This window comes from Epinephelus lanceolatus, chromosome 3 (assembly GCF_041903045.1).
Source record: "Epinephelus lanceolatus isolate andai-2023 chromosome 3, ASM4190304v1, whole genome shotgun sequence".
Classification (NCBI taxonomy): domain Eukaryota; kingdom Metazoa; phylum Chordata; class Actinopteri; order Perciformes; family Serranidae; genus Epinephelus; species Epinephelus lanceolatus.
In genome coordinates this window covers 7394233-7420097 of record NC_135736.1, presented here as the reverse complement: position 1 = coordinate 7420097, position 25865 = coordinate 7394233, and the positions used below count along the sequence as shown (strand labels likewise).

The window sequence follows — 25865 nt, the reverse complement described above, 5'->3', positions numbered from 1 at the left end:
TGCCTAACTTAACCAAGGTTTTTTTTCACTAAACCTAACCTGGCTGTGTCTTTCTTTCCCTAATCCTCACCAAAATGTGACTGTTTCAGAACGTTATCGACTTTAACAATTTTTTTTTCAATTGTGACCATTTGTAATAGGCTTTGGCATTGTTTTCATGCTGCCAGCTCGTAATTTTAACACGTCATGCCCACCACCACATAATGTATTGTTAAGAGGTTGTGTCCATTTCACTTATTTCTGTGAGAATTCATTGGTTATATCTAGATTAAGGTTTCAGTGTGTTACAGAATCTGAAGATGTTCTGTGATACACAGTAAAGACAAAACAGTTGACAGCCATGCATGAATCTCCCTTTGGTTGCACTCTGAATTTAAAAAGAGACAACGGAATCAATATCTTTGTCTATAGCTATAGTTCTGTAAAATGATTTCCTCCACAGAGTGCACTTATTTAAACTGATGCTGATGTTTGATGGAGGGTGAATATTCCATCAGCTACAGTACAGTCTTCACAGCCCATCACCTGCTTCAATATTCCCTCTGTGCTCAAATATTCCCAGATGGACTGTCACTGCTCTTGATTTCTTCCTCGCTCTTCACTCTCTATTCTCAACCTTTCTCTCTGGCTCTCTACACACACGCGTGCACACACACTTTCCCCCTCTTCCTGTTCTCTTCCTGTCCCTCTGACATTTGGACATTTGACATGCTGGTTCCAGTCTTTTAGTCATAACGGATGAGTATCTCTAGCAGGAGCTTCAGAATAACTCTGACTCATGACCACTGCTGTCAGATGATTTATGTGCCTTTGCTCTGTCATACATGCAGGGTGTCTGCGATGAGACGAAGGTTGCGGTGGAATGTGACACCAGTTCTGCCTAAACTTTTTGGCTTCTTTTTTGCAAACACACCATCCGTTTTCTTCGCACCCATTCCCACAAGTCTTAGGGTGTAGACCTCCTCTAAAAACCAAACAGATGCTCAGGAAATCTGTTCAACCTGCGGTGCCAAATTTAGCGTGGAGTCAGTGGCAAAATCTGCCTCATGAGTTACATTAGATTATCAAGGTGTTTTAGCACTCCTGCATGGTGTCTGTACTTGTGAAAATATCTCTTTAACAGTCTCAAACAAGTAGGAAGACTGTCAACATATATCTGACTTCGATGACAACAAGGGTGACCTTTGCTGTTGCATTTTTAAATATATTATTGAAATAAGGATCGTTGGTATGTAATATGGAGCTCACTGGTATTTTAAATGTTGTAGTATAAATTTAAAAAAAAGTAAGCCCCACTTTGTTATGCCATATTGCTTTTACTTCCATGTTGTAGGGATTTGTGTGATTAAAGGCTTAACACTCTGTTTCCTACATTTGGGAATCACTTCATGTTCCCAAATATTAGGTGAACCGCTCAAGTCAGTTTGAATGATACAGTATGTTATATGCCAAATGAAATATTTAAGACATTAATATTATGAAAATAAATTGCATCGCTACTTAGGATTATACTCTACATATATTAAGGGGGGTAAATCCCTGCAATGTATGCTTATTATGTTATTAGAGATGCAGATCTAACTTTAATATCAGATCATGTTTTAAAGACTAAAGGAATCTTCTGCTGAATACTAATCAACTCATGTCTTTTATTGCAAGATTAAGGGCCCATCTTAGCAACACACCAAGCAACACATAGCCCAGAACACCTGTCATTGATAGGTTCAGACAGACATAGGTAGCAAATGCACTTGCACCCATATGTGTACCCATGGGTGTAAAGGTTTTAAAATGAGGTGTGGTCAGATGCATTGCTGGTGGATTGCTATTTTGGGGCAGAACAAAGTAATTGTGCCATTGACCAATAAAGCATTGTCTAAAGTCAGAATGACTGAGTATTTGTCTGCTATTTAAAGGCCCATTATTAAGATAGTAAAATGTGCCTACATGGGCGGGTTCAAAGCACATGTACACTCTGCTTGTTACACACAGAGGGATGCGCAGATGGGTTTCAGGTGGGCAAATTCATACATCATTACTGAGGAAAATGTTAATTACATTCCCTAAAATGTGAACATAGCAGAGAGCAGAGCAGAGCTGCAGATCTGCTGTCCGACTCTCCATTGAGAGAGATACTGTGTGCATGTACAAGGACTAGCGTAACTTTATTATTTCAGAAACTACCAGTTTAGGTCTGTGTCCTCTGTCAAGTTTATTACTAAAGTTTTTCGTTTTTCTGCTTTAACGTCCCACAATATTTGCTGCAGTGACATTACTGCTCTGACTGCATTCCTCAGAAAAGATGCAGAAATCCACTCGCTTCTCCAATTTGCTGGATTCCCCATGAAAATAGCGCACCTGGCTTTTAAAGGCAATGGGAAATGACAGTTTGACTGGTTGAATACACAACTATGATTTATTAAGGGACTACATTCAACCCCTGTGCCCGTAGACCCTTACTTTGCATCCAAATTACATGTCATGTAACTAGCAAAGAGGTATTGGACACATCCTAAATGCACTTGCGCCATACACTTTAGACATAGATCGTTAGTGGAGGGGCGGCTGTGGAAGACATGCAGCTCCTCCAATCTGCATGTCTAAGTGTCCTCGGGCAAGATAGTGAACCCCAAATTGCTTCAAATGGCTGTGCCATCGGTGTGTGAGTGCATGTGAATGTTTAACTGAGTAGCAGGTGGCACCTTGTTTGGTAGCTTTGGCCACCAATGTATGTTTGTGTGTGTGAATGGGTGAATACATGTAGTGTGAAAGCACTTTGAGTGGTCAACAGACTAGAAAGGCATTATAAAAGTGCAAGTCCATTTACCAAGTCCTAATGGGGCCCTAAGAGTCAACCATCATGCCAGCAGCTTTGTGATGCTGTACCAAGGCACATCAGTTTTATCATGTTTACCGTCTTAATTTACCATATAAGCAAGCTAAAATCTGCCAGTTAGCACAAAACAGAACATTCTCACTTCCAACTCATCAAATACTGCTGTTTGGTCATTGGACCCTTCACATATGATGTGCTAGGAATCCTCCTACGTCTGTTAACATTCAGGGATGCTGTGTCAGTTTATGCCTGTTACATGCATTTTGTCTTTTTCAAAATACACCATCATATTCACAGGAACTGCACAGTTTCTGCTCGTTCCATGCATACAATCTTTCAAAATAAACTTATAACATTGGTAAAAGACCTCATATTAATCTTATTCCCTTGTGCAACTTGCTTAGGCTTAGAAAAAAAAAACATCATGGTTTGGCTCAACATTTATATGGGAAATGAACACTGGGCTCCAAGGTGAAAGTTCAGTGTTTGTTGGACGTCAGCATATAGGGACTTTCAAGTTTCTTCAATTACATTGTTATCTGGCAGCATTTCATCTGATGCTGTCTGGCAGCATTATACATTGGCACCGCCTGGTGGCATATCATACCTCTGCAAAAGGATGCCTTATTGTGCCAGTGTGTAAAGAAATCACTGACCAAGTGGCTGTATTTGACGACTGCGGAATGAATACAGGTTGAAGAGAAAGTATGGCTGAGGCTGTTGAGAATGTCATTAATTTTCAGGTATTTTGACATAAACCTAATTGTTTTACTGATTAGCATTAGATGATTATTACTGAGGGGGGCATGGATGTCTGTATGAAATTTCATTGCTCTGTCCAATAGTTGTTGAAACATTTCACTCCTAACCACAGATGTAAACCTCGTGGTGGCGCCAAAGGAAAAAGTGAGACGGTTACCAGCATCAGCAGGATTCTGTTGTCTGGGGACCATGAATGTCTGTACAAAATTCCACAGCAATCCATCCAATAGTTGTTGAGATATTTCAGTCCGGAAATATAGTGAACTAACCAACAGAGCGACATTGCCGCTAGCATTGCAGAAAGAAAACACCCAAAACTGAAAATATCATTCTTATCCTCACATCTAACAACTAATCAAAGATCTTTTCCCCCCTCCCTGACCATATCAATTCCCAACTATACATCTCACCTGAGGCATCCAGTAGCCAATCTCAGCCTCACCCTCAATCCAATACTAAATCAAGTCCTATATTTGTCCCTATCTCCCAACAGCCGAGGACAGTGCGAGTCTATTACGAAGCCTGACAGAGGGACGGAGAGATAGAGGGAAGAAATTGAGAGAGAGACTAGACCTGGCAGTGACATCATGTTGGTTAGTTCTTTAACACACACACACACACACACACACACACACACACACACACACAAACTGATAATCGTTTCAGTGGAAAAGCCAAAAGGAGTATTAAAGATGAGATTCTCCCCAAAGTCATGAATGTACAATTCACCTCAATTTTTTTGTGCATCTTTAAAAGCCATCATAAAGCGTTGAGTCATTTAAATGAGGGGAGGGTTTGAGGCACCACATTATCACTGTCACTGCCGTACTAAATCATTTGAAATTTGCCCAAAGGCAGAGGCAGACTGCAGCAACTGATAGAGAAATTTGGACCTTATCTCCTAATCATGTCGGCCTCACTACAATAAAACAATCTTCAGAGCAGCTCAATCTGTCTCATATTCAGACTTCAAAGGAGACTGATAAATCTACTTGTTCCCAGTGCAGTTACTCATGTGTCTGGTATTTTCTAGAAATTTGTGACAGCTCTCAATATCAGCCTTGAAACACCAGAGATCAGTGAAAACTCTTTTTCAAATGAGACAATTGCATTTTTTGACTCAAAACAGACTTCATAACTTCCACTTCGGTTGATTTTTCACTCAAGACTTGAGCACCTCAGGCAGCCTTACTGCACCAATTGAAGGATTAGCGGGTATGAGGCCAACCGTGAAGTCTGGATTGAGGACATTAGTTATTAGTTTACTCAGCTGATTCATTCTTAATAACAGACCGGACCTCCAGTGGCCCTTAGAGATAAAGTTTGCACATTGAGGAACACTTGAATGCAAAACATAACAAAAAGAATGCTGTTACAACTTTGAGAGATCTTTCTCAAAGCCATTTCATATCCAGCCACTATTTAGCTGTCCCTTTCTATTTAAGTGCATTCTGCTTCAGCATAATGGCTTTATATAATCAGTGTAACTGCAAATGAGTGAATGAATGGCGAAATAAATAAATAACTGCACAAAACCAGTCCTCTCCCTCCATTTTACACACCGCATAAATCTTTTTACAGCAGTTATCCTCCAGGACAAAGAGGGGTGCAGCAGAATGGACTTGACGCCAAAGAAACTTTTAATGACTCAAAAGTTTTTGGCTACACTCCAGCTTTTATCACTGTCTCTGATGTGGGCTGAAGAACCAAACACTAAGAAATTGCTTAAAGACATAATCATGAAAGACTTTCAGGACATCAAACCACATTTCTGAGGCTATTTATGGATGGCAGTTTTCTGCAGCCAATGCATTTACACTCAGGATTTACCGTTCTATATAGTTGTTTTTATTGGTAGTGGCGGAGTCCGCCATTCCTGGGCTGAGTTTAGATTCCCTAAGCCCAAAGGATTCTCAGGAAACAATGCATGTCTATAACTAACCCAGCCTCACTGTTTACTGTCCACTCTTTTAAGTCACTGCTAGTGCAAACTAAGCATTTCAACTACCACTGCCTCAGAGTAACTACCTTTACATGCACACTAATATTCCACTATTATTCCAAATGTGACAATATTCTGAATTTGATATGGGTCATTTAAACAACATATTTCATTTAGATATTCCAAATGATTTAAACATGTGGGATATGCTGGTATTATTAAGGTTTTAGAAGAATGCTTTGGACATGTATACAGCACATTTGGAATATGTGTCTCAACTGACCCCTTGCTAAGTCCCGCCCCTCGAATGCAGACTGGCCAATTACAGCCCAGCATTGGCCAGCTCAGACAAGGGTCAAGCAACAACACGGCTGTTCTCCATTGACTTTCATGGTTTCCTTCATTTTCAGGCTTGTTTCGTGAATTTCAAGCTAAACATTAAGTTGGAGGCACGTGTGATAATCATACTTGTTACCTGGAGAGGTTGGAAGGAGATATATGTTTCTTCCCGGTTCCAAAACCAAATCAAAGTCTGAAAAGTAAAAGAGTTAACTGGCTAGGTCGCTAGCTAGTGAAGCTACAGCCTACTGAATGTATATACAGTGCTAGCTACTTTTGCTTTTTAATGATTATGACTCTGAATAAAGACCTACCCTGCTCTACAAGAAACAATTAAGGGAAGCAGAGAAACTTTGCCAACATTCAACCAGCAATGCATCATCACAGTGTGTGCAGATGAACAGTGTTTGGCTTCCCCTGGAGCTCCCTGCCTGTCTTTCAGCCCGCCTGGACGGGCTGAAGGAAAGCCAAACACCAGTCATCTACCTATAGTTCAGCTTTAGCTTCTATCTTTATCCTTTTAACCTGCTTTGCTGCTGAGTGAGTTTGACATCCTGGATATATCCTTCGAACACATATTATAGACCTGTCTGTCTGCTTCTCTCTGGAACCAGTTCTTCGTTTTTCAAAAAATGTTATGATATTTCTTCAGGGAGTGCAGTTGGTTACACTGTGGCCTCCCTGCTAGCTCTGACAGCTTGATAGACAACATCACAAGGGGGCGGGGCTTGCCAAAGGGTCAGATTGGGCTTTTACCACAGCTTGTGACACACAGCCTCTTGCCTGCTTAGTTAGCTCTGGGCGAAGTCATGAATGTGCTGTACACAGACCAACTAGGTGTTGTCCACACAGTTTGTAAGAGCGAGTAGAGATGCATGCATAAAAGACGACATTTCTGGACACCAGAAGAAAAAAAACCTACTTTTAAACATTCTGAAGCTGGTTTTTGGATATATGCAAATATTACAGTGTGGACACTTTTAAGAAGGTGGTTGAAGGAATAAAACAGGGAGGCTGTTTTCGCACCATCCAACAAGTACGCCACTGGTGGAAACTTGCAGATGCAGAGATGCACAAGCAGCCTCAGCTGTCTCAATTTTCTATATTGTGATGTATGAGTTGGAGTACACATTATTGCATTTTAATAGGAATATTAGTGGAATATTAATTTTCATTAGCCATGTAAGCAGCTTGATGGGTTAGCCTGTGTTTTTTTTTAGAATAAGGGCAAAAAATGGAAGACTCTGTGCATGTAAACACGTTAAAGGCGTTCAGTTGCTGAAAGGTGATGCTCGCACTGATCGTAACCAACTTTACTGTGTCCTGCCATCTTGTGGGAAACTATTTGTACTGTCTGAAGCATTAAATCAGCTAACAGTTGAAATTATTTTTGACTGACATCATTATTAAAACGAGTTTGTTTGGCTGCACTGGAATCAGATACACCAGTTGCTCTTCTGTTGTACTTTTGACAGCAGCTGTTTGTTGTGTTATTGAAAAGCACTTGGCGCTAAGTGTCAGCCAGGAGTTAGGGAAAGGACTATAACTGACAATACCTGAATAAAAACACTGCATAGAAATGATCTTTTGTCTTACTTGGAAACACATTCTTCTAAAACTGAATGGTTTTGCTCTGACTGCAGTATGGCCCAGTTTAACTGTAAACTTTGCACTGTCCAGTCTTCAGACAGGTCTACAGAGAGGCTGAGTCTGGACAGAGTCCTCCCGCTCAGCAGTGTACAGAGCACAAGGATCAAAGAGTACAGCATCCCCTCCTCCGCACCCTGCTGAGATCGACAGAGCGGGCGCAACCCAGTGAGTAAACATCTCTCTGGGGATCCCTCTCTGCTTGTCCTGTCTCTGACTGTTCGCTGCTTTCTGTGGAGTAATGAGAACAAAGTCTGTCTATTGGCTGAGGTATCGTGCTGGCGCCTGAACACATCCACAGAGAATCTGAGCAGATTTTCTTCCTCTCTCTATCTCTCTCTGTCTGTCGCGTGCTGTCCCCCCGTTCCTCGCTGTCAGACAGCGTTTCATTCACTCCTGCTCGTTTGCCGTCTCACAGATTTTTCACTGTCCTCATTCTTTCGGTTTTTGGGCTCCCCTTTGAGTAAACTCCTCCCCATCACTCGCCCTCTTTTCTCGGCTAAGTGAATTTTCTCATTCATCACTTTATCCATCACACTACATTCTCCGAGAGCCAGTCTCTCTGTCTCCTTTCCGGCTGACCCATGGATTCTCTCCATCCCTCCATTCTGTCATCTCCATTCTCAATCTTGGCCTCCCTAGTTTCCTCTTCCACACTGCCTTCTCTGTCACTTGACATCATTCATGCTTTTCCTTCTGCTCTTTTTGTTGATCTTAGCAGTCACCTGTCTCTCTCTCTATTCATTTCTTGCTTTCCGGCCACACTCCGCCTCCTCTTCCTCGTTTTGGCTTCCCAGAGCCCCCATGCTGGTTTGTGTCTGTGGGCTACGTCCTTGAACAGAGGTCAGGTGGGTTTCCTCTGGTTTGAGGGGTGACTCCTCATGCTCCTGTTTGTGTGCGTACGAGTGTGTCTGTGTGTTTGGGGAGGGAGAGTAAATGTTATTTCTGAGCGTGTGTGTTTGTAAAAGCTCAAGGACGTGTGTTGTTTGCGTATGTGTGTGTTTTCTCTACATACAGGGGAGGGGCTATGCATGTTCTTTCCTGCCAGTGATTGCCCTTGACATACACACAAGAGGATGAGCACACACCTGACTGCCTAGATTTGTGTGTGCGGCGTATTCATGTGTGCGTCCATGCTCGTGTTTCCTCAGGATAAACAATACCATCCAACCCTATTATGAAGCTGCTGAGCAAACTGACACTGATTGTACACAGCGCCCATGTTCACAAACAAAACACGAAACTCCGTCTCTGATTCAACTTACACATGCAGGATGACACGAGTGCGTCAGACTTTTTGGGCCAAGATGGCTACACTTGACCTCAATCACTCCATATGGAGAGCACAGTGGGAAGGAGGAGGGCGGAGACTCGCCGCACAGCCAACACCTGAGCGGTTACCGCAGCAACAGCAAGTGGAACAGTTGGCTGGCGTCGCCTGGCTGAAATAATGAATTACCTGGAAAAGCCCACTGGGAAGCATAGACGGCTGCTGGCAGTTCACTGGAGGTTTGGAAGCATGGATCTTCATTCTCTGCGTAATAAACTGGTCATTTGGCTGTCTGGGGAGTGCTAATTGTCGGGCAGAGTGAGATTCAGAGTGGAGCACCTACCTGAGCGTTTTGGTGGTCATGTCGGCTGCTGTGATGCCATGATACACCAGCGTTTCGTTCCACACTGGGTTCAGCGTATTCTTCAGGGTTTTTGTGCGTAGCTTGTTTGCCTGAGGAGACAAAGAAGAAATATTAAAAAAGAAACTCATGGCAAGGGAAGGATCAAAAGAGGAATGTTTTAAGGGTGAAGGAGGGAACTCATCAGAATCAGAGAAAGAGAGTGAGAGAAAGAGAATAAAAGATCATGAAAAGGAAGCAAAACGAGTAACACTGAAAGATCAAGAAGGAAAGACAGAGAGAGAGAGAAAGAGAGCGGGGAAACATCATTTATCTCTGTCCCTCAGGAAATGGCAGACATCTGCTGCCTACTTTGTAGAGGAGAGTGAGAGGACGGGAGGCTTCCCTTGCCTCACCTGTCCGTCTGTCTCCTCCCCAACATGATAAGACAGTGCATTAGCACCAGCCAGACTTCCAAAACAAGCACTGTGTCCCAAACACAACACAACACAGCAGCCAATTAAGTTGCACAACACATTCAGCATGAAAAATTAAAGCTTTCCAAGACAGGAAATGCCCACGAGCCCTTAATAGCTTCACCATCCATAAATAAAGTTTGCAGCCACTTGCTGCTTCATTCCCCACCGTTGCCTTCAGGATGTCTTCATTTTGTTTAAGTTTTTATTTGGGATTTTCTTTTATATGTATTTTAATGTTTATAAACCCTTCAGGCAATTGGTTGTGCAATCCAATAAAATGTATTTTTGCTGACTCCCTAGATACATAATTCCACACAAGCCAAACCTCTGGCCGAAATTACAAATTTCTAGAGACATTTTTATTATAAAATGTGGGTTAATAAGAACTTATAGAGCCAAGGGCAGAACTAATTGGCTGTTTAGAGCTGCAGGAGTGGCTAACAGTAGTGGAGAGTATTTACTTAAGTACTATAAGTACAACTGAGGTGCTTCTGCTTCACTTTCGTGTTTCATTTTTTTTTTACTTTACTTCTGCTCCACTACTTTTTCCCACAGCTATAGCTGCTATGACGTTGCAGATTTAGATTTAAAATGCCTATCATGAGGATATAGAATATGCTAAAGGATAAGTCTAGTAATTAATTTTTTTATCATTGTGAAAAAAAAAGCATTAAAAGACCAAAACCAACAACAAACTGATCATACTAACAAGTATAATCTTCGCAGCCAAAGCTAGATAAAGAGTAGCTTATTCCTCTGTGCCACAGGGCTCTATTAGCGTGCATGAAACTATCAAAATTCCCCCCAGTGATTTAGCACATCCTCTAAAGGCTTAGTAAAACAGATTTAAACCAAAAGCATGACTCTAAGATCAGGACTGTAAAATGAAAAGTTCAAGTTCACTTAAGGTTGAAATCAGGCAAAAGTCAGAAACAGGCAGACGGAGATGAGCCAAACTTATCCAATCGGGAATCAGGCCAGTGAGCAGATGTCCAAAATGAAGGCAGGGGGTTAAACAGGCAAAACTTAGGCAGGCAGAGAAAAATGGCAGGAACCCATGGGCTGGTATATGCTTGCGGGCTGATCAGGATGTGGGTGGGGGAGCTCAGGTGAAAGTCTCCAATCAGGGTCCCAAAATGCCAAAACCCAGGAGTGCTACTCAGGATCATACCCCTCCAAATGGACCACTAAGTGAAGACCTCTCAGCCTGCTGGCAGGACTTAAGTTGGTGCCTAATGCTGAAGGCAGGTTGGCCATTGATGGGAGGATGGTGGGGGCCTTGGGAAGGGCTGATCCGGAAGACATAGAAAGTGGGGTTGATCCACATGAACTGGGGCTAATAAAGAATGACTGCAGCTGGGTTGATAACTGTGGGGATGAAGAAGGGGCCCACAAAGCAAGGAGCCACTTTCCTAGACTCCACTCTCAGAGTTAGGTCCCACATAGCCAGCCAGACCCTATGTCTCAAGAAGTAGCACGGGGCTGGAGTGCGGCACCAGTTGGAGCTCTTCTGACAACATTCAGAGGTGCAGATGAGTGAGATGTGGGCCTTCATCAAGGTATGGTGACAATTGCAAACAAAACTGAACTGTAGGGACACTGGCCTCCTTTTCCTGTTTAGGGAAGGGTAGTGGCAGAGCTGGAAATTGTGTTGTGTGTGCACCCTATTCACAGCAGTTGTTTGAACCACGAGACAGGATTGTGAGAGGAGATGCACAGCAGAGCCATCTCCGTGTTCTGGTTCAAGCACTCTGAAACCTCTGATCCTTAACGGATTGCTGGGAAAAAACAGCACCTACTCCTGCCTCAAAGGCGTCAACCTCCACCACAAACTGGCATGAGGGATCAGGAAGGTTGAGGATGGGAGCTGTTTTGAGATGATGCTGTATCTCTGTAATTACAAATGAAGTATCGGTAGAAATCACCGAACTCCAGGACGACTATTTGCAAGCGGGAGGGACAGGCCAGATGTAATTAAGTTGTATAGCCAACTCTGGCTAAACTAATAATGAATAAGTTCATGACTGCATTGACCTTGATGGGGTCCATCTGGATGCTACCTGCAGCGACAATGAGCCCCAGGAATGACACCTCAGAGACATAAATCTCACACTTCTCTGCCTGAATGAACAGCTGCTTTTCCAGCAGTCACTACTCCTGGAAAAGATCAGAATGTCATCCAAATATACCAAAACTAACTTGTCCAGCATGTCCCATAGCACGTCTTTCACAACAGCTTGAAGAACTGTTGGAGCATTGGTCAGGCCCAAAGGCATCACCATTCAAAGTGGCCGCCTGGTGTGTTAAAGACACACCAACAGGGTCATCATTAGGGTTACAGTATTCTGGAGATTTTATAGAGCTCCTTTCAGAGCCACAGAAGACATTATACAACTGTTTTCACAGGCTCATGACAACTAACCTGACCTTCATGTGTAAAATCTGTGGAGTGCCCCTTTAAAAACACATCAACAAGCCACAGACACTGCTTTATTTTGAGTCCATCTCACAGAGACTGTCCTGATGCCATAAATACTCACTAGAGTGTATTATTCCAACACTGAAAATAGTCCCCAAAATTGCAATATTTAGGATGCAATTACACCAAATCTGGTATTACAGGAGTGTGTCACTTACAGTAAATGGCCCATTTGTGGGGGACTGGAGGTTAAAAGTCAATCTCCCCAGCTAAGCAACTGTACTACGGAGCCCCTGAAGTCCCCAAAAAAGAAAAAAACTATTGTGCGAGATACTATCTTGTGCGCACGAGATAGTATCTCACACAATAGTTGTTTTTTTTTTTGAGTATTTGTCTTTGGTACATTTATTTTTGTCTGCTTAAAGATCTAGCGTGTAGGACTTAATGGCACCTAGTGGTGAGGTTGTAGACCAGCAACCAGGGTTGGGTAAGGGTTACTTTAAAAGTAATTAAAGTACTTTACTGCATTACTTTTTAAAAAAGTAACCAGTTACTTTACTGCGTTACTCCCTGAATAAAGTAACTCAAGTACATTTAAAGTACTTCCAACGTTACTCCCTGAGAAAAGTAACTCAAGCACTTTTAAAGTACTTTTGAGTATTCTACATTTCCTATTGGGCAATGGACCACAGGGCGCTCAGCCTACATTTTTTTGTCTCCACAATTAAAGTTATGGACCACTTGCCCTTCACTGAGATCCAGTTCTCCCATCACAGCCGTCACTTTGACCAGTAGAAACACAGAACGATCTGCTGCCGTAGACAACTGTATGACAACAACACCCCAGCATGTTTAATATTTCCTCTAGGGATGTTACCACACAGAGTAAAAGGGGCAAATGATGGTGTGAAACAGCAGAGGCACTTTGTCAACCCGCTGAGTTAACGTTACTGTCATTAGCATCAAGCTTCATTTGAAACAAACTACATTATAAACGGTCCGTTATTTATTAATCCCTCTGTGTGTTTATATATTTACTTTTTATCCGCTCCCGTTGTCTTCGTAAAGTTAACACATTGTGCCGTCATTTCAAACTCAACACTTCCTGATTTTCCTTCAAATTAAAAGCCCCTTATAGCTGCGGCTGAGAGAATCCCTCAATTTTCTAAATAGGCTTTTTTTCTGAAACATTTGTCAGAACTTCCTGTGGAAGATACAGTAGCTTGAATGTTTACGTACGGTAGCTACTTCAAATGTAGCTCCTGCCATCTGCTGATGCTTTTAGGTGACTACAACAACATGTCGGCTGGCACATGAACACACACAGTGACTCAAATAATAGTAAAAGTAATAAAAATAGGACAAGAATAACCCGATGACATCACACACGTCATGTATAATGACCGGGGATAATCGGTGAGTACCATCGTGTAGTGTGTCATGTCTGTCGGCCAAGTCACGGCACGATTTTATGACTCCACAGCTGTGTAATGTGACTTTCAGAATGGGCAGAAAAGTCGTGTAGTGTGTACCAGGCATCGGAGCTGAAGGACCAGTGTTTTAAAATTAATGGAAATAACTGATGGCTTGTAGAAAATGTACTCATGTATTTGATTACTCAAACAGCAAACTAACGCGTTAGGTTACTTGTTACTGCAAAAACTAATCAAAGTACTCTAAAGTGTTACTTTGTAACGCGTTATACCCAACTCTGCTTGCAACCAAGTGAAACTTCTACAGTGTGCCAAGCATGTAGGAGAACTACAGCAGCCAACACAAAAATGTGAAAGTATAACAAAACCAATGGCCCTATCTAGAGCCCGTGTTTGATTTGTCCATTCTGGGCTACTATAGAACAACATGGTGGACTTCGTGGAAGAGGACCTGCTACCTATGTAGATATAAACAGGTAACTCTAAGGTAATGAAAACAAAATGATTCTTAGTTTCAGGTGATTATACACTAAAGAAAATATACTTATCTTATTTTCCATTTCTGTCAACGTATCCTGCTGAATCCTTCACACTGGACCTTTAAAAGGTCTGTAGGATTCCTTTTGATTATCATTACTTGAGTATTGCTGCAATAGACACACATGTAAACATACATTTAGAGCCAGTGCTCTTCTTTGTAGCATAGTGCACAAGCTGTTAATAAACACATTATTTTTTTACCCACTATAACAATATCTTTATATTTAAAAATAGAAAGAGACTGTATTACCACTACTTTATTACTACTTTATTAGTGGACTGCAGGAGTCTTTCTGGTCTGAGCGCAGATTGCAACATTGGCCACTGCAGCATGACATCAGGTTGCACTTCACCAAAAGTTGAATCTGTTTCAACTTTTTACCGCAGATCGCTGCAATATTTTATTTATTTTTTTGGCGCACCACCACAGCCACAAGCATTAGAGGAATAATTCGCCAACATGCTTTGTATCACATCAATGTGGGTAGTTTGTGTAAATTAATTATGGTAAACTTGGTAAATGTGTTATCTGGTGGAGTTTTGTTGGCACCAATGCTGCCACCACGGACACAAACTCGGACTGAAATTCAATCAAACAGTAAAACTCGGTAGTGCTAATCTAATATTAATCAAGATTATAGTACTGCACTGCCTATTTCTTGACTAAAATGTTTTCATAATCATATTTTAGTGCCCTACTTAGCTCTAATAGTGAGAGTTTGTTGACAGGAAGTGGGCGCCATAATGTTTCCTGTACTGTAAAAATAGGTAAAACGAAGCAGTACTGATCAAATAAAAGATTCTGTTACAGAGTTGCATTTTTCTCGTCTCAAATGTTTTCAGAAACGTGTTTCAGCTGACTGTTGAGCTGTAATACAGATCATTTGTTACCAGCTGGCCACCACTGTGTCAAACAGATGAGTTTGCATCACGCCACGCACCGACCGGAACATTTAATGGTCTGGTGTGGCACAGAGCATTCTGGTAGTTGTAGGATTTGTTTTCTCTGGTCATGTAGCACCACTTTCAAAAATATTTGTATCTTTTTACTGCATAGATAGACTAGTTTTATAAAAGCCCATCTTTCCAACAGTCAAATGAGTTGGAGGAGTGATGTTTTTGCGGCGGATTTGGTGTGTATGCAGCCTAACTCCTGCATGAGAATGCTTGATCAGAACGACAGTGCCCAGCTTTTAGGGAGTTGTTTATTTGAAATTATGTATTTGTGACCCATTTTTAAAGATTTGCATCTTCAGTAGGAACACTTTGCTCGGGGCTGAGTGCCACAGCTCTGCACAGAGAAGTATGAAAGTATTGAGAGAAGGACGAACAAATTGTTGATCTTGGTCTTGGGATTTGTTGACATAAACAAAAAATATAGAGCATCGACTGCCTTCAAAATGGTCAGAAATATCTCCACCTCTACCAGTCACACTAAGATGCTGCCATTGTAATACATTAGTAACACTGGGACTGAGCCATATTGCATCATGTGATTCTCTATTATTAATTCTTTTCCTAAAGTAAAATTTCGAAGGCAGGACCTTTTTTTTGTAAGAGAGTATTTTTACTTTAGATTACGGTATGGCTATTTTTATTCAAGTGAAGGCTCTGCCACCACTGGTGTTTATGCATAACTATGTGTCTACACATACACTCAGCTGGTAAAGAAAGTGTGTAGACTGTTCTCTCCAAATACTCTTGCTCGTGTCTGAAGCTTCGCAGATAAACACCTCATCTTTCGCCCTCTCTCTCTTTTCCTTTCTGCCACAGTCAGCCTCTTGCTAACGCCTCAGGGCCAGATGCTGAGCCCTTCTTTTCCATCTTCTCTCTCCCTTGCTCTGTTTTTGTCCCCACATCCCATTGTTCTGCCTGTGCTGCCTTCCCCTCTCACTCCCTTCCCTCCCGTCACTGTCCTTTTTTCATTCTCCATTTTCTGCTGGAAAGTTTTGGCTTATCTACAAGAGTCAGCCCCCAAGAGCTCGCTCTATGAAGGGAACAAGTGTTTTCGATTCGTGTCATTTGTTTGATTCATTAATGTGCAGGAGGAGACGTTCACTAGCAGAGTCACGACTTGACCTGCACAGCTGTATGTGTGCCAGCACAACTCAACAAAACAACTATTTCGCAAAATAATCGTTGTCCCTGATTGACTGAATTGGGTTGGTTTTCTGAGCACACATCCAAGCACATGCTACATCTACAAACACTTAAACACCAGTTCCTTCTACCTGCCCTCTGTCACTCCATGCCTGCATTTTCCCTCTACACTGATGCTGTTGCATCTGTTTCTAAATGTTTTATCTCTAGCCCTCCATCTGTCCATCACACCCTCCTGTCTTTCTCTCCATCTGCCTGCGTGGATCTTTTTTGCTTGTTCCGCACTCTCTCTCTCTCAATCCCTACTTCCCAGAGCTGTGGATGAAGAGTCTGGCTGTGAGTGAATTTTCCATGCACATCGACTAGGAATGGGAAGATGAAAACACCAATGACCAACAGAGACTCCAGGCTACTACTGTGTCTGTATACATGTTTGTGTGTGGGACTGAGGGAGGGAGTGATCGAGGAGGAGGAACAGATGAAGGCAGCGTCTCTGTGTGACTGTGACTAAAGCCTTAGCATGTGTCTGCAAAGACGCAAGGTCATGCGCCGCATGTGTTGCAGTGTGTGTTTCCAGCATGCTGAACTGTACACTGGTTAGAGAGCGCGTGCTGGAGGATGTGAAAAGGAGCGGGGCCGGGGAAGACGTGTGTCTCTGCTCTCTGTGTTTTGACAACTCAGTTCTTTCACAGAAACTGAAACCTTTTTGTGTTCTGGATTACTCATTGCAACATTTGCATGCTGAGTCTGGACGAGGAGTGGGTGGGTGTGTGAGTGTGTGTCCGTCATGCTCACTTCTGCACGTGCATGCTCCCACTTTTCAAGTGACGTGTCTCCCGTCTGGTGGGTATTTAACAAACGGCTGTTCATGGGTACTTACCTACTCATTGACGCTTTCTCTGCAACCCCCCCACCACCACCTCCACCCCCCCCATCAACACTCGGCTGTTGACGTGAGCCGTGTAACAATCCTCCCTGTTTCCATGACAACCACCTGCTGCTGTCCTCCCCTCATCTGTCTCTCCCTCCCTCCCTTTCTCCATTCCCTCTCTCTCTCTCTCTCTCTCTCTCTCTCTCTCTCCCCCTTTTCCCCCTCTCAGTTGTCTCCCTTCTCTCCGCACACTGTTGGTATTTCAAGGTCAAAGAGGGTCACAGCCAGATAGTGAGATAGAGACAGAGATAGGGGTGGAAAGTGGGGAAAGGAGAGCGATAACAATGCGAGAGAAGACACAGAGGGAGGCTGGAGGACAAAAAAATCCCCCAGACGTTGTTATTGTTAGCACCTTAGACCTCAGACGGTCGCCTTATTCAACCTAGCTTGGCTCGCCGTCCTCCCTGCACTTATCATAACCTCGTTTTGTGTCAACCTTGAGCCAAAATGGCTGACAACAGGTTGCACTCTGCCATAGCTGTGGGGTTGCTGTTGCGGTGAGCCTTATCTTCCCTGCTGCTTGAGCCGAAAACAAGACAAGAGAGGTGCAGCAGACCTGAACGTGTTTGTGCTCGATAAAGCGGAGCATTGGACGAGCCACATTAAGCGGTAACCAACCGAAATGCTCCCCGCTCAACGGCTTGCGATGACACATTAATTTAGCCCACTGCCAAGATGTTGTTGTTTTTTTTCTGGCAAGAGTTTTTTGACCTTTGTCTGAATCAACAAGGGAGACTATTATGTGCAAAAAGTAAATAACAGTTTTGTTTTCTAGTTGAATGACGTGAAATGTTTCCTATTTTCAGTCTTTTCAGCAAGTTGATTGTAGATTGTCTTCTAGCAGCAGATTGTGTGTGATTAGGGAGTGTCAGTGTCTGGTAGCATGTTACGTTAATTGCCATTGAGGTAAGGTTGGAGCAGTGACCTTGCTAGCCCCGGGGAGAAGATGAAGCTTGACGTATGGATCAGCCAGTCCATTGGAGTCCATGGCTTTCAGTCCCTGTGGACACAAGCAGACACACACAGACACACACACACGCATGCTGTAGTGTCAAAGGTGACGTCATCATGCCCTCAAACACTTCACACAACTGACAGGGTCAGAAAAAGACAGCGGATATGACAGACCTCTTCTACTGTAGTTACATCTCAATGGCGCTTCTGGGTGTTTCTTTCCATGCCACTGTTTCCTACCATCCTTGACTCCTTTGTGTTGTCCTCAAGGGAACCGTTCAGCGAGATTTACATAATTAACATCATGTGACAGTACACAATATGTAATAAAAGGCGCGTGTCCTCGTGCGATGGCCAAACTAAATGTGTCTGCTACAGCGACAGAGTGACATTATCCAACATTTCACAGCGCCATGAGATGATTTAGTCTGGAATTGACAAGCTGCTGAGGGTGTGTGGCGAACACGTTACTTTAAAAAGCTTGAGAAAGAGAGAGAGAGCAGCCTGACGTCTTGTGCAAACATAAAAACATTACAGGAGAACGTTTTCATTTGGACTTCAAGGGGAATTACACAACTACACAGACACAGACAGACAGAAGTCTGTTTATATGAAGAAGAAATTGAAATTGTGTGTACCTTTGCTTTGTGAATAGTACAATGAAGACAGTTGTTCTCCTGATCAAAGAGCAGGGTGAACTCCAACGTTCCCAGGTAGGCTGAAAACAACACAAACCGTGGCAATTACTGCCAGTAAAGGGACAAACACACTCAGTCATACACACACTGAAAAGCTCTGAGTCATATCTGTAGCAGATGGCCTCTTAAAAACATGATGCTGCCTAATATGAATTGATCTGTCTTGTTTGATTACTGTTTGGGAATGAGCAGAAACTTTGCAGGCTGAGCCCCACTATCGCTACATTGTCTAATAAATCATCGGTGCTGCTGTGTCAAATAAAGTGGGAGTGACAAACACTCTTGGAGAAATGCTTGACTCCACAATTACTCTTCAAGCATATGTTGTGCTTCTGGGGAAAATGCAGGGGGAAAAAAAGATGTCTCCTCTCCAGAGTTTTGGAAGTGTTTGTTTTGCCTTGTAAATTTCACATGAATAAACACATGCACTCAATATTCAACACAACTTCACCACTAAACTTTGAAGGCCCTCCTCAGAACTCACTGTCATCATCATCAGAGTCGACCGCCTCCTCCCTGTCTCCGTCGTTGTCCCCCCTCCTCTCCCCATCCTTGTATCCTCCGCCCGTCTCCCCATTAAAAGTCTCCTCTTTCAGGATCTTCTTCTCCCTTGGGGGTGGTGGCGTGCAGGGGTAGTCGTGGAAACGTGGGAAGAAGTCTGAGATCTGTGGGATGGGGAGGATGGGGCCCGGGCACACGTTGATGGCAAAGTGCTCCTGCATAGAGATCTTGACTGGCGAGGGCGGGGGCGGGCCAGCAGAGTGGGGCGTCGCCATGGGGGAGGAGGCGGATGAGGAAGGGGTGGAGGTGGAGGAGGAAGGGGGGATGGCCAGGTGGGAGGTGGAAGGGGGCGGCGGGGGTTTGGAGACGCTCATGTCGACTGTCGAACGGGACTGAAAATGAACAGAAAAAGAAATAAGATGAGGTGAGAAAGAGAGCTGGGATCAGAGGGGAGGAAGAGACATGTAAGTTGCATCCTCTGCCTCCTCTAAGTGTCCTAATCTATTCAAGGCAACTTTGTCAATATGTTAAAATCACAGCACATTTAAAACATCCTGAGGAAAACTGAAGCATCTGTCTATTTCCATCCATTGATGCAAACCTGACTTCTCAACAGCCAAAATAGAATCTGCCAGAACCTTTGGCACTTCAAGTGTGACTCACACATTGTGTCAGCACACCGAGTCTGTGCTCTGAATTAATATTCAAATGTAGTGCTGTAAAGTATGAACAAGTGATGTCACTTGTGTATCTGCACTTCACTCTAATCCTTCCCTTATCTCGCTCTTTCACTCCTCTCTCTCTCTCTCTCTCTCATCTGCGAGTCCCCTGAGCAATATTTACATAATACCATTTGAAGCCGTTCTCAGTCCTTAACTTATTTGTCACCAAAGGAAGCGTAATAACTGTTGCCAAAACTCCGACCTTGTTAAGCCAAACGCTATCATTTCCTATTTTCCTCACAGTGATTAAGAAAGACAGAAGACATGTTTTGTCTTCCCACAGTGCCAATGTGTCTTTTATTATTTCAAGAGCAGGTTTAATTTCAGTGATCACAGAGACAGACCTAAAACTGTTTCCTTTGTTTACTGGTGCTGTCCCAGATTAGACTAGTGAGGACAACACGAACTAGATAACAAAAACGCAGTGGTGTTCACCTTAAACACGCACACATGAATCAGGTCCTTTGAGGGTGCATATGTCCATCATGTTGCTGTTTACTGTCTACTTGTGACCTCTGTCCCTTTATGTCTGTGCAGTTTGCTTGTGTTGTCATGATTTTCAAGTCTATTCTTCCAGCAGCGTTGCTCTTTTAGTTTCTGACTGATGCATCTGTTGTGTGAACGCACATGACCAGCCTGTTTGGCTGACTGTTGTTTGTCTAGTGTTGCTTTGAAAGCTCTCACATCAAAGTGTTGACTCGTGGGCTACAACTACTGATTGCTGTTTTCATTATCAGTTCATCTCTTTCTTCCCAAGTAATGAATCTATCCTTACGTTTATAAAATGTCAGAAAAAAGTTTTAAAAAAATGCCCGGCACAAGTTTCCCAAATGCTTGTTATGTCTCACTGACTGTCCAAAAAAACAAAAGAGATTAAATTTAGCTTGAGAAGCTACAAACAGAGAGTGATTGGCATTTTGCTTGGAAATCGACTTGAAATATCAATATCTCATCAAAAATTAAGATGAATTTTCTGTCAATCAACTTAAATTAATTCACTGTTTCAGCTCTAGTTAAAGGGATAGTTTGGCTTTTTTGAAGTGGGGTTGTATAGGGTCATAACCCAAAGTCAATGTATTAAGTACAGAAGATGTCAGCAGGCACACTCCCAGTTTGAAGAAGCAGACTGGAGTCTAACATGAAAGCTAAGCAATGTACTGCTGTGGATGGGGCCACAGCAAATTAGATTTTAACCACTTAAATAAATAGCATATTATAGTAGTATTTTTACTGCTTTATCTTTCCATCAGACAGCCCGTTTCGATAGGGAAGCCGTTTACGGCTTTAGTTCCCTATCTATGCTCTCGTCAAAGCCACCAGATTCCATTGACAAAAACAATGATTTTAGCTCACTAAACACAGGAGCTGTTGGTCTACCACTGCCTCGATCAATTAGTTAGTATTATAATGTGACTTTTGGGAATTCGAATGAACCCTTTTAAATTCCCACAATGACACTAACAAAATGACACCCCTCTGTTGTACTTTGATAAATGCTTTTAGATCAGCAGGATTTTTCATTGTGTGTTTAAATTATCTTGAATGTCCCCCTTGACATATACATTATGCATGTAGCCGAAAGATTAGAATCTGCCTTTAAAGTGAAAATGCCTTAGCTGAATGTAGAAGCCAGAAAAAAACAGCAAGAGGTGATTCTTCCTCAGTGTGGGTGAAGATACTGAGATTTTTGTTTACATCGGTATCACTATAACGCACCTCTAGTGTATCATAAAACACACAGAGTCTCTCCTTCTGACACACTGACATATGTGTCGATACACTGAACACACTGAAGCTCTTGTTAATCAGCCAATGTAGCCTTCGTATCCACACAGAACAAGACTTAACTCAGTTGTAAACTTGCATTTCCTCGAGCACATTGCTTCTTCCTCACTTTACTAAGTTACAGCACCAGGCAGACTCTCTCTGACACACACATGTAAAACCACACATGCACACACACATATAAAGACCCCAAACTGCCTCTTCCCATCTTCAATACCTACACTCATTCAGTCACTCAGGCTGCTCCTTATGTAACAATACCCATATTCACTCCTTGGGTACCCACGTTTAAATGATCACTTGCAGCATGCTGATTACAAACTCAATCACTCTCAACCTCCTTACATACAGAGACATGCACATGCAAGCACATCTTCACACACACACGCACTCAAACATAAATATAGCAATCCACAAATACGTACCCAGGGACAGTCTTCATCTGTGCCAGCACTCCATCTTGCCTGCTCTCACGTCCTCTGTCTCTCACATACTGAGGAGCATGCAGACCAGCTTTGAGTCAATATATCCCTCTGTACTCTCTCTCTCTCATTCTCTCCCTGTCTCTGTTCGTTTGCTCTCCTCCTCTCCTCTCCTCCGTCCCTCCCTCTTCCCTATCCCCTGGAGTTGTGACGTATCTGGTTAAAAACCCCGTCAGTCCTTTGCAGACTGTGCATATAGTGCTGTCACTCACTTTCTCAGCAGTGGGGAGATTTAAGGAAACCCGGAAAAAGATGCACAAGTGTGCATGTGTGTGCGTGTTGATGATGTACTGTATGAGAGGAGGGACTGCAAAGAGAGAGAAAGTGAAAGACAGACAAGCAGAGCAAGACAGAGAGACAGATGAGGAGACAAACTGACATCATTCAGACACACAGACAAACACACAGGAGCACCAGCAAAAACAAACACAAAGAGGCATATAAATACGTATACATATTGTAGATGGAGAAGAGGAGGGGTGTGAAAACACTGAACGCACACAAAAGGAAACATTGCCCTGGGATGAAATAAAAAAAAAAATCCACCAGCTGAAGGACAGAGAGAGGAAATTAAATTCAGCATGTTGACTGAGCTGAACAAAATACACTGCCAGATAACTTTGTGTTGGCTATGACTATGGCCAATATCAGCCAGGCAGGCATATGTGAGTGTCTGTGTGTGTGCGCGTGCGTGCGTGCGCTTTGTCTGTATGCGTCCAACTGTAGCAGTCCTCATAGTAACGGCTGACACCTGCCACAGTAATAAAATGAATCAAAGACAACAACACATAAATAACAGAGGACTCATGCAGCGTGACACTGCAGTAAATTACTGCTGGACTCAAGAATGTGGATACAATGGATGAATGAGAAGGATAAGCAGTAGATGCGTGGGTGAGAGAATATATAAAAGCAAATATAAAGTCTAGATCTTGATACTTGATGATTTTTTTTCCTCTGTTTTTTTTTTTTTTACAAAAATCACCAGATAATATGATTTTGAACTGAAGACATGTTTCAGTCTCAACAGAAACACACTGCTTCTGTTTGGACTCACAGAGCTCTCGGCTGTAAAACCTTGTTAAATGTAATTATAGTATCTACACCTGTGATTAGTGTTGTCTGTACACTGATCAGCTACAACATAAAACCACGGACAGCTGAAGTGAATAACATTGATCATCTTGTTGCACATCAGTGTGGGCTGGTCCTGGCATTCACACGGATGCTACCTGGGGTGCACCACTCACCCAAAAAAAACACTGCAGATTGAGTACACCCCCTCATGGCAATGGCATTCCCCAATGGCAGTGGCATGGGCACAGGACCTTTTGGTTGTCCTGCGGTGTCTGGCATCAGGGTGTTGGCAGAATTAGCAATGGATCCTATGATTTCTGTGGGTTGTGAGGGTGGGGTATCAGCACGTCATACAAATGCTCAATGAGATTGGGATCTGGGGAATTTGGAGGCCAGGTCGACACAGTGTTTGGGTGGGTGGTGCATTTCACCTGGCATAGGTAATGCCATAGGTTTCCCAGCAGAACTTTGGATAATAATGATTAATCCATCAATCAATCATTTATTTGTCACACTGAATTATACTACATGTAGGTCCAACTCCAGTGAAATGTGATCCCATCATCTCCTTTAACTTGTGCACTGTAATTTTTGTTCTTTTTTTATGTCTTCTTACATTGTTGGCTGCTGCTTTATAATTGTGAGTGTGTCTGGATGATTCTAGTAATCCATGGATTCTGCTTGTGGAATGATTTAACTGTGCTCACATCCCGACCTCAACAAGACAGCCGTATGGTTGCTCCTGAAAGGAGTTTACTAGTGACCCACAGCAGGAACAGGACAGTGTCTCACATTCCCACTGTCACACCAGTCCTTATTCACTGTAAAGCACACGCCTTCTCCCCTTCTCTCCCCAAGTCCTCTGCTCTGTCAGATCAGCATATAGAAAGAGTCACCTGGTTGAATGGCACTGTCCAGAATTTAGCCAGGTTTTGGTGAATCACAAGATATCACATTTCCTGATATGCTACTGGAAACTAATGTGGAACAGAGGTCATCCAGTTTATTTTTCAACACCTGGACAATGGCTAGCAAGATGCTAGTTCAGCTGGTGACCAGTCTTCACCATCCTCTGCTCCATGTTTATTGATGTTTACATTTGAAAACCTAAATATGGCTAGCTAGCAGCTATCTAGCAGAATCAGCAGGAGGAGATTTTACAGACTGGTGAGATGATTTCTTCATCCTGATGAGTGACTCGCAGCCACACGCCACCACCATCGAAAGCCAACCACACAAAGCATCACAAACACTTGCAACATAGACATAAGAGCCAAATTTAGCACAAATTTAGCAGAACTGATGGAGAGGCAATCGTCCCATCCTAAGTAATAACATGTCATGAGGTGATCAATATCAGTCACTTTATCTGTCGTGGTTTTAATTGTGTGGCCAATCGGTCCACTTTGTACACAGTGTTCACCTCCCAAATTCCAAAAAAGTCAATTTGGACTTCTGTTACTCAGATTTTTTAATGATTGGTAATAGTTTGCTCATAAGAGGGAGTAACTGACCCAAAACATTAGTAAAGTCTCTATCCATGATACTGCAGATTTCTTTGTGTGTGAATGAGTTTTTGAAAGGAATACTTGTTTGTGAATAGCCAATATAAAACCTAAGCTATGTACTTATTGGATGTAAAAATAATTCTGTATTTTGTCATATTTACCAAATGTGGCATAAGAAAGGGTTAACACTTAAATATGTTATTTGTGTTGTGGTTGAATAAGGTCAGAAGAAAAGAAAATCTGAAGGGGGGAAAAATGGCTGATTTTACAATAATTATTGTAATTAAGTATAAAAAAAAGGGGTCTGTGGGATCCAAAACAATGACAAAATAAAGCTTAAAAACACAAGGGCTAAGGAAAGAACATTTCAAAATTTGAAAATAAATAGTAAAAAAAAATGTAGAAAACAAAGCTAAATATGGTTCAGAGGATTAGAAACAGACATAAAAATGAAAAAAGTAATTGACTGAGCTAAAACACATTCTCTTTGTGATGTATAGCAGCAGAGCTCCTTTGATTACAGCACGTGCCTGAGGCTATGAAAACATGACAACATAACATTTCAGTGACGTATTATTGGTTGGAAAACCATCAGAGCACTAATTGATAACTATGTGATTTTCCACGGTTGATAAGTAACAGATGAACAACAATGAGCTGGGTCAATTAAATTAATGGTCAGCTGGAGGAAGAAGTGGGGTGAATACATGTGGATGCGTGTGCTCGTCCATTTGTAAACACTTTGATTTAGGTAGGGCATCTCATTACTATCAGCATCACCTCATCAATATTACGTTAACAGACCATTATACTGTATATTCATTAATCTGCAAAAAGAAGACGAGGACTAAATGAGTTGAAATGAGATAAATGAAAGCTCAGTCTACCGATGCCAAACTATCTCATATAAATAGGTGCTTTAGGCATGGGCTACACGCTTTAAGCGGCCTGAAATTAATGCAGAAGTGCTCTTGTCAGAAGCTGACAGAGTCCTCTCTTGATCTACATGATGTTGGTCTCCACAGAGCTGTTCGTCCCTTTGGTGAAAATAAAAAAAAGCATGTGTGTGCAACAGTGCATAGGTGAGGGCAAACTCCACC

At 42.5% G+C, this 25865-nt stretch overlaps 1 protein-coding gene across 1 annotated transcript in view; it reads right to left on the bottom strand.

Moving 5' to 3' along the window:
- doc2g (double C2-like domains, gamma) overlaps positions 1–22315 on the bottom strand; it is a 62371-nt gene extending 40056 nt beyond the window's left edge. Inside the window, exons 1-5 of the mRNA XM_033622973.2 lie at positions 22124–22315; positions 19175–19583; positions 18631–18710; positions 17964–18038; positions 9140–9249 (exon numbers count right to left, since the gene is read on the bottom strand). Coding sequence (XP_033478864.1) covers positions 9140–9249; positions 17964–18038; positions 18631–18710; positions 19175–19565 — 656 coding nt within the window. The 5' untranslated portion in view covers positions 19566–19583; positions 22124–22315. The remainder of the gene's footprint in view (positions 1–9139; positions 9250–17963; positions 18039–18630; positions 18711–19174; positions 19584–22123) is intronic.
- Positions 22316–25865: the final 3550 nt, after the last annotated feature.